This window comes from Nematolebias whitei, chromosome 4, assembly GCF_014905685.2.
Source record: "Nematolebias whitei isolate Nwh7 chromosome 4, NemWhi1, whole genome shotgun sequence".
NCBI lineage: Eukaryota > Metazoa > Chordata > Actinopteri > Cyprinodontiformes > Rivulidae > Nematolebias > Nematolebias whitei.
Genome location: NC_056501.1, coordinates 23,995,184 through 24,003,422, shown reverse-complemented (window position 1 = coordinate 24,003,422; position 8,239 = coordinate 23,995,184). Strand labels below are relative to the sequence as shown.

Below are 8,239 nucleotides of genomic sequence, written 5' to 3'. Positions count from 1 at the left end.
GAAAGAGCGCACCTGCATCCTGAACCTTGGCGGCGACGTCATATCACCGAGTCCGAGCCTTACTTGTAAAACGTCATCATGCAGCCGGTGATCGTCATGTTCATGGGAACCTGCGCCGACATGCGGCCGATCAGGATCATCTTCTCGCCGGTGTCGGGATGAAAGGCCGAGTCAAACACGTACTTGGCTCGCCACAGTTCGTCCTCCGTCAGCCCCGGAGAGACGACTCCTTTTCTGCAGGACAGGAAGCAACTCGTGTCATTTTAGCACCTGACTCACCTCTTGCTGCAGGGCTGGGGGGTGTTCATGTACCTGTAGTCGGTGATGATTTTGTGAGCGTGTGCGAGCTGCTCGTTGGTCAGGAGGACGTTCCTGGGATCTGTGACGGTGAAGAAGTGTTTGGCTCGACCCACGAACGTGCTCTGGTCCCACCGAGGCTCCTTGATGTTGATGGAGGTTGATAGCTCCGCTGCCATCTTTCTCTGCGGAAGGACAGCATTAAATTGACAGCAGCGCTCGGTCCATTTTCTTTGAAAGGCACAAGTCGGGGGGGAGGACAATGCATCCATTCTCTGCTGCCACGCTGTTAATTCAGCATAATGTTGCTATGGCGATGGCCTGGCACAGAGGTTGTCATGTGCTTAATTAAAGCTTTACGACGGGTGCATGGAAAACCTCAAACTGTGCCTGAAAAGAGGAAAGTGTTGAAAGCTTCTGCATGTATCCACATCAAAGGAAAGTATTTCTACCCGTACTGTAGTTGTAAAGTAAGATGAACGTCTACAGTAGATAGATAACCACTACTTCGCTGTTCGACTTTTGCGGACTCGCTATTTCACGGTTTTTCCAAAGTAAGATTGTACACGACACACGACTATCAACTTTAATATGACTCACATGATTGGGACAGTACGAAATACAGTAAAAAGTTAACGAAAAACATACTTTGGACAGACGCCGCCATTTTGTAGTTTTCTCTCAAGAAGCCTACACTGCATAGCCACTCAAAAGGACTACATTTCCCAGAAGCTAACAGTGCTTCCAGCCATTGCTTTCTGCTGAAACAGGGGGGGGGGGGGGGGTTTGGATCCGATCTGAAAAAGTTTGGTCCTTATTCATAGTGACTCAGGTGCTCAGTGGATGCAGAGAGCCGTACGATACCGACCGGGACTTGGACAAGAACTGGACTTCCAGCCTCATAGGTCAATCTGAGAGCTGCTTGCCGGCCCATGAGGCCTCTCGAGTGGGGAGGTGTCGCTTGATGGTCTGGTGTTTTCCCCGACGCTCACCGGGAATTTTTTCATCCGGATTAGGACTCGGTCGGGACCATTGTGTGGTTTTGTGCAGGCCACCCGAAGGTCCGGCTCTCTTGAAAAGTGTCTTGGTTCTTAACGGTGCTTAAAATGACGTAGGTTTAAGAGTTTAGAACAGTGTCGTCGCTGCAGGGTAGGTCTGCAGAACCGGAATCGAGCCAGGCTGGAACAGAGCTGCTGTTCTTTAGAGCCGGTATGTAAAATGTTGCAGTACTGTACAGTACATATACGAATGTTGTTAAAATGATGCAGGTTTGAGTTTAGAACATTGCAAGAATGTGGGAAGGGTTTATAAAGCATGAATATATATATATAAATTAGGGATGCACAATATTGGATTTTTAGCCGATTTTCGATATGCCAATATGTAAATAATAATAATAACCAGTAATAAAACTTATTTGACCAGTACCGATATGTTTTCCCCCTAGATCTACTTACAGAGACTACATAGCTTTCTCTGCTGTGGAATTAAAATACTACATTATTCTGCATGCTCTTTGTTAGTTTGGTCTGCTACCAAATGCAGATGCCAAAAAGGGGACTGAAAATGATGCAACACTTCAACTTGGATTATGTTTAATGTCAAATTTATTCTTGACATTTACTCTCTAACACAATGACAACACAAACAGTGCAAATTTGTAAATTTACACAAATATAAACTCAACGGCGTGCGTGATGTCATAACATTGTGCTGGTGCTGCTGGCAACCTCGTCAATGGGTTGTCATACAAAAACAGTGCCATATATATATATATATATATTATTTATAAAGCACCCTTCATACTAAAAGCAGCCGATGTCCGATATTTAACTTTATCGCTAATATCGTCCGATACCGATACCATGCCGATAATATTGTGCATCTCTAATATAAATGCTAAAATAAATATAGCATTCCTACTTCGCGGTATTTCTCTTATTGCGGGTGGGTATAAAACGTAAGCCCTGCGATAAACGAGGGACTATGTACTGCGGTATGCTCCAGCCTCCCCCGTCTTTGTGTGGACACGGCGTATGCCAGTCTGATCAAGTTGTTCTGGTTATTCCCAGTGAAGGTGAGGACAGCACAGAAGAGCAGTACGTCCATGTGTCTGCAGGACCGACTGTGCTCGGTCAGAACCGAAACCTCTTCACATTCATCAAGCGAAACACTGATGTCCCCCGTCACTGAGGGGTTTGAAAAGTGAATGTTTGTAGTTTTTGAGAGGAGTGTTTTTCTGGACTGGATTGTGACGCAACAACTCAATATCCAACAGCGATCTTTCTCCTGCCTAGAAGCAGCTACACACCAAAACCGAAGTGAACGCGTTGCTCATTTTTCCAAGTTATCCAGCTGACAAGCTTTACATATATGGCGGCGGCCATCTTGGATTATGACATGGCAACCCAGTTTTCAAAAGAAACTTTTCTTGTGCTTAGATGTAGCCACACACAAAAACAGAAGTTGGCACCACACCCCATTTTTCAAGTTGTCATGCTAACATGTACTTCCAGTTCTCCCTCTTTGCTCTGTGATGGGACAATCAAACCAAGATGGCTTCTCACCAGAACTCCGTGTTCAATTAGCGTTCCCTCGTGAATGCAGATCGCCCGCTGGCCTTTATGCCAGCATGACTTTATGAAAAGGAGGAACAGAGTAATGGCTGTTTTGGTCAAAACGTGTGACCTCATACAATACCGAGGGAGCTTGCACGATCTGTTAGCACCTGAAGTATAAGTTAAGGATGACTCTCAGTTACTACCACATCACAGATTTAGACCTATATCTGTAAAAATGAATAATGGCCATTTTAACTTTGATTTACTCCAGATGTGCATTGAATCATTCCTGAGTTTCGTTCAAATCTGTCCTGTGATTTGTGAGATATTTTGCTAAAATCCAAACAAGGTTGGCAGATTTCAATGCAAAGTTTTCAATCAATATATTACGCAACAAGTACAGCTCAGAATATGTGTTGAGGATGACTCTGATCTACTACCACACCCAATTCTGGCTCAATATTAATAAGACTGGCTAAGTTACTGCTATGTTTGCTAAGATTGATTAGCTGTGGCAGCCATCTTGAATCAGGGTACCTCCAAAAGATTTTCAGTTGTAGATCTGCGTTCAGTCATCATTTCCTGAGAGTTTCATTAAAGTCTGTTTGGCAGTTCAGGAGATATTTTGCTAACAGACAAAGAGTTGACTAAGTAGTTTTTGACCATTTTTTCAACAAAGGCCTCACACAATCTGTTAGCAGTCACAGCACATGAGGGGGGATCAGTTTCAGCTACTATCACACCCAGTCTTTAACAAATTCTCTAAATATTTGACGGAATGAGGGACATGTTTGTGTTTTCTAATATCAGTGCGCTGTGGCAGCCATCTTGCATTAAGGTAGTCCCTAAAATGAATCAGATGCAGATGTACATCCAGTGAATATCTCCTGAAGGTTTCGTTAAAATACGTCCACTGGTTCATGAGATATTTTGCTAACAGACAATCAAGCACCCAGAGATACAGGCAAGAGCACGATCGTTTTCCCCTTCGAGCATTGCGTCCTGAAGTCAGAGTCCTGTTAATGAGTTAATGATGACACCAAAGAGTAAATGAAGCGACAGAAGAGGCTGAACTTTGGACGGACTCGGCCTTTGATCCTTCTTCTGCCCTCACTCTCAGCCAATCAGCAGCAGCCTCCGTGGCAACGCATTTACCTGCAATTTACATCAAAACGGATCAAAACGCCGACAACCAGCAGCGCGCTTTGATCCGAGTCAGCCGGTAACATCAGCTTGTGTCTGCGCGCGGACTGAACACGCTGCTCTGATTCATGATCCACCCGGCGTGAACCAGACAAATCTGGACGGGTCAGCGTCCAAACATCTGGAAGAAGGCATCTTCTGCAGTGGGCGCGAGAAGAAAAAATAAATAAATCGAAGAGTCACGGTTTTGTCTAAATTCGGCAAATTTATATGTCCTGTATTTGTTCCAGCTGTGCGCGCGCGGCTGATTCAACTAGTATCAGCAGGATTCTCCCGGTGCCGAACCGTCTGACCCACCGAGACGCGGTGTTTCCTCTCCGTGGGGCCAGAAAAGAGAAAAACCCGAGTTACTTACTGCACTGAGAGCGCCGGGAGTCCGACAGAGGTGTTCGCCGCAGCCAGCTAATTTCCGCCGCAACCAGCCGTCAGATCACAAAGCGCTCAGAGCCGCATCCTGCGGTGACAGGAAGCGCCCCGTAAAAATAAAAGCCCCGCTTAAAGTCTTCTTGAAAAAACGCTTTTTTCTACATATAAAAGCCCTCTGAGAATATGTATTTGTGTTTTATCGTTTTATCACGTAGAATAATCTAAAAAAGGGCTTTCTTAAATGACGAATGATCATACAAGTCGTTTGTATTTTTTAAAGCATGCTTTTATTTTGAGTGGTGAGTTGATCGCTACATCCGTCAGTGCTGCTAACAAACAGGAAATAATGACTTCAAACTTTGAATTTTCATACATGCAATTTTTATGTATAAAGAAAAAGGAAGCACAGGCAAAACTAACATGTAAAAAATGGAATTTGAGACAATTAAAACAAAACGTTTGGCTCATGAAATTATAAAACATATATTGAAAATAAACCTTATACAACACTTATGGCATAAATTTCTATGGCAAATTTTAATTTTATCATATCAAAAAAACATACCAAATGATTAATATAAATAAATAATCCATCTTCTACACAGGCTGATCGTCATTGTGCTGATTATTTCATCAGATTTTATGTTTGTCTCCCTCTAGTGGTGACTGTAGAGAAGTACAGGGTTTAATGTCACGTCAGGAAATAAAACGTCAAAAGCAACTAGCATTTATTTTGAACAGCAGTGGCTGCAAAACATTAAATAATTTTATATATTTAAGACATTTATAACAATATTACAGGCGTAAATAATTTATAGAATCTTTTCTAAGAGTCAACAACAACAACAAAAAAAACGTTCGCCAAAGCAGTGTAAAAAAAGAACATCTGTAAGTGCCATGTAATCAAAACAAGGTACAAAAGTACCTGTAAGACAAAACACACTCACATCTTTACGTTTAACCTTATCACAATACTTTCATAAAATAAGCCTTTTTCCTTATTTAAGAAAAAAAAAATCACAATAGAGGTATTACTACTTTGGATTTGAGGCCATGCCATTTAAAAGATTCACATAATAAAGTGTATACTCCCAAAACACTCAGATCATTGTTAACATTTTCAAACAAATACCTCTGAAAACCTCAAGATAAATTAATTCATGTTTCCTGACAAGCCAGCAGGTATTATAACCAGCAGTGTTAAGTGGCAATCAGTCCAAGCATTTAAACGTGCAGATGGTTTAAAATCAGGATAATGGTGGCTTTCATAGATACAAAAGTCTGCACTTTATTCTGAATATGGCACAGCAGATTGATTTTTCTCTAGCCTTTTGTGCAGCTTATTTCCATGCTCACCAGTGATTTTTACAGGAAGTAGTCCGGTGTGCGCCGAGTCACGTGAGGCTCTCCTCTGCGTGGTGCAGGGTCAAACTGTAGGCTGAAACAAACAACAGACATTCTCAATAAGGATATTACAAAAAGTAATCAAGTGGTTTCTCTAAGACCTCAATATCACAACTACCTTCAAACATTACTTACAAGGAGTATTTCAACGTGTCATCCAGTTCCATGATCGCTGCTTGGTTACCGCAGCGGTAACAATAATTAGGTGCGCTGAAGATCGTCACCACATTGCGATCGTGGCACCAGTTATAACCCTGGATTAAGATAATAGCTCGTGTTACACGTATAACGTCAGACTCAGTTTGCATAAACGTTGATTCAAGAGAGACCAGCATTTTTTTTTATTAAGCTCAGGGAAACGTTTCCATTATTTTCAGTGGAAAAACAAAGTCAGAGTACCTCCATCACCAGCTGGTGGGCTCTTGAAACCAAAGTCAAGCCGTTTGCGTGATTGAAAGTCTCAGAAATGTCCTGCCCGAATGTGTAACCTGCACCACGAGGTGAGATTCCCCAGCCCCCACGGTCATCTGGGTCCGACCATAACAAGTCGCACATTGGACCCTGAGGGAAAAGGCAAGCATTACGTTAAAATGGAGACGTTTTACTAAGAGAATTAGTTGATTCAGCAATGGATATTAACCAAAACACCTCCCAATAATCCAGCTGTTATATGATTAAGCTCTGACTTAAAAATAATCCGATTAATGCCAAATTTACACGAACTGTGAGTACCTCGTGTGGAACCTCCTGCAAGCGATCCAGCGCTCTGATGTGTTCCAGCGTGTCGATTGAAGGGGACAACCCTCCGTGGAGGCAGAAAATCTTTAAAAAAGGTTCAGAGGGAATAATAATAAAAAGCAAAGCCCCTTCACTTGAGCTGCACAGTAATGATAATGACGCAGCATTACCTGGTTATCCACTAGTGCAGTGAGGGGCAGATAGTCGAACAGGTCTGTGAAGTACTTCCAAACGTTGGCGTTTGCATATTTTCTCAGGCACTCGTCATAAAAACCGTACACTTGCGTGATCTGCCTGCTCTCGTGGTTCCCTCTGAGGATCGTGATCCGTTCTGGGAACCTCACCTGTTTGCAAAGAAAGCAGCACATTGATGAGCAATAACTGATGCCACTTCTGGGGTAAACACGTTAAAGCGTCAGCATTTGTTTCTACCTTAAGAGAAACCAGGAGCGAGACCGTCTCCACAGAGTAGTAGCCTCTGTCCACATAGTCCCCCATGAAGAGGTAGTTGGTGTCTGGAGACTTGCCTCCTATTTTGAACAGCTCCATCAGGTCATGAAACTGTCCATGGACGTCTCCACAGACGGTCACTGGACATCTCACCTCCTGAACGTTGGACTCTTTGGTCAGAATCTCCTTGGCCTTGAAGAGAGCAAAGAAACAAGAAGATCCAGGTGAGCAGGTGCACAAATTTCAGGGGAAACAGTGACAGGTTGTTTCAGTGCACTCTCTCCTCCATCTTCTCAACCAGAGGTTTATCTCGCATGCAGCAGATAAATGGTGCTCCTACAACGCAAAGGCCACATGCAACAACCTGTGACTGCACGTATCTCCTGCAGCCTGTGGAGCCAGGTGACGTGCGGGCTAGCTGTGTTAGCTAGCATCCATCCATCTTACCTTTTCGCAGAGCAGCTTGACCTGGTTCTCTGTCAGCTGTTTGCACTCATTCAGCTGTTCAATCCACCCGTCCAGCTCCTTGGTGAAGGATTTGTCGTCCATGTCTGTTATTTATGTATTTATTTATTTATTGGTCGTCAGCTTTTGTGCCGACCAGTTTTCTTTTTTTTTTATGCCCACCAGGAAACCGTTACGTTTGTGGCTACGCTGTTACGTGCAACATTAGCAGGTGATGGTGTGCGTGCGCACGTGCGCGTGTGTGGTCCACGGGAATAAAACGAACCACCTGTCCAGCTCTGTTGCGATAAAAGATGCGGTTCTGTTTACTTGAAATGGTAAATAGAAAAAGAAAATGTTTTTATTTGTGCCCAGGGTGTTCTGTTGTCCGACGGACATCAAACGTACCACAGCTTTCTGGCTAAAGCGAGGGCGAAACTGTATGGCAGACCGTTTTATCATGTAATCACATACACAACCTACGTACAACGTCCATGACGCATTTTTAATGTGCATTTAATTCCAATAACGATTTTTTCCAGACCAAAAACATGCATGTTAGACTGATTGGTAACTCTAAATTGTCTCTAGGTGTAAGTGAGAGAGTGAATGGTTGTTTGTCTCGTTGGTCTCTGGCCCTGTGATGGACTGGAAACCTGTCCCCACCTCTCCCAAAGTGACAGATGGATGGATGGATGGATGGATGGATGGATGGATGGATGGATGGATGGATGGATGGATGGATGGATGGATGGATGGATGGATGGATGGATGGG

General features: G+C 43.4%; 2 protein-coding genes across 2 annotated transcripts in view; both read right to left on the bottom strand.

Moving 5' to 3' along the window:
* The window catches only part of sfxn1 (sideroflexin 1), an 8,928-nt gene extending 4,428 nt beyond the window's left edge, over positions 1 to 4,500 (bottom strand). Inside the window, exons 1-3 of the mRNA XM_037675331.1 lie at positions 4,417 to 4,500; positions 313 to 482; positions 64 to 234 (exon numbers count right to left, since the gene is read on the bottom strand). Of these exons, the coding sequence (XP_037531259.1) occupies positions 64 to 234; positions 313 to 476 (335 nt within the window). The 5' untranslated portion in view covers positions 477 to 482; positions 4,417 to 4,500. The remainder of the gene's footprint in view (positions 1 to 63; positions 235 to 312; positions 483 to 4,416) is intronic.
* Positions 4,501 to 4,754: 254 nt separating this feature from the next.
* Positions 4,755 to 7,734, bottom strand: LOC119408500 (serine/threonine-protein phosphatase 2A catalytic subunit beta isoform). Its single transcript, XM_037675328.1, has 7 exons — positions 7,467 to 7,734; positions 7,002 to 7,211; positions 6,740 to 6,913; positions 6,564 to 6,653; positions 6,231 to 6,392; positions 5,967 to 6,085; positions 4,755 to 5,865 (listed from the first exon to the last, which is right to left on the bottom strand). The coding sequence occupies exons 1-7, from the start codon at positions 7,566 to 7,568 to the stop codon at positions 5,793 to 5,795; spliced, it is 930 nt and encodes a 309-aa protein (XP_037531256.1). The 5' UTR covers positions 7,569 to 7,734; the 3' UTR covers positions 4,755 to 5,792.
* Positions 7,735 to 8,239: the final 505 nt, after the last annotated feature.

What these genes read in the sequence shown, in the direction of transcription:
- LOC119408500 (XM_037675328.1), bottom strand. Translation starts at nt 7,568, where the DNA reads ATGGACGACAAATCCTTCACCAAGGAGCTGGACGGGTGGATTGAACAG. An exon ending in TCAAGCTGCTCTGCGAAAAG is followed by an intron (nt 7,212 to 7,466) that starts GTAAGATGGATG and finishes GCTCTCTTCAAG; the next exon opens with GCCAAGGAGATTCTGACCAA. An exon ending in CCCACCAGCTGGTGATGGAG is followed by an intron (nt 6,086 to 6,230) that starts GTACTCTGACTT and finishes ATCTTAATCCAG; the next exon opens with GGTTATAACTGGTGCCACGA.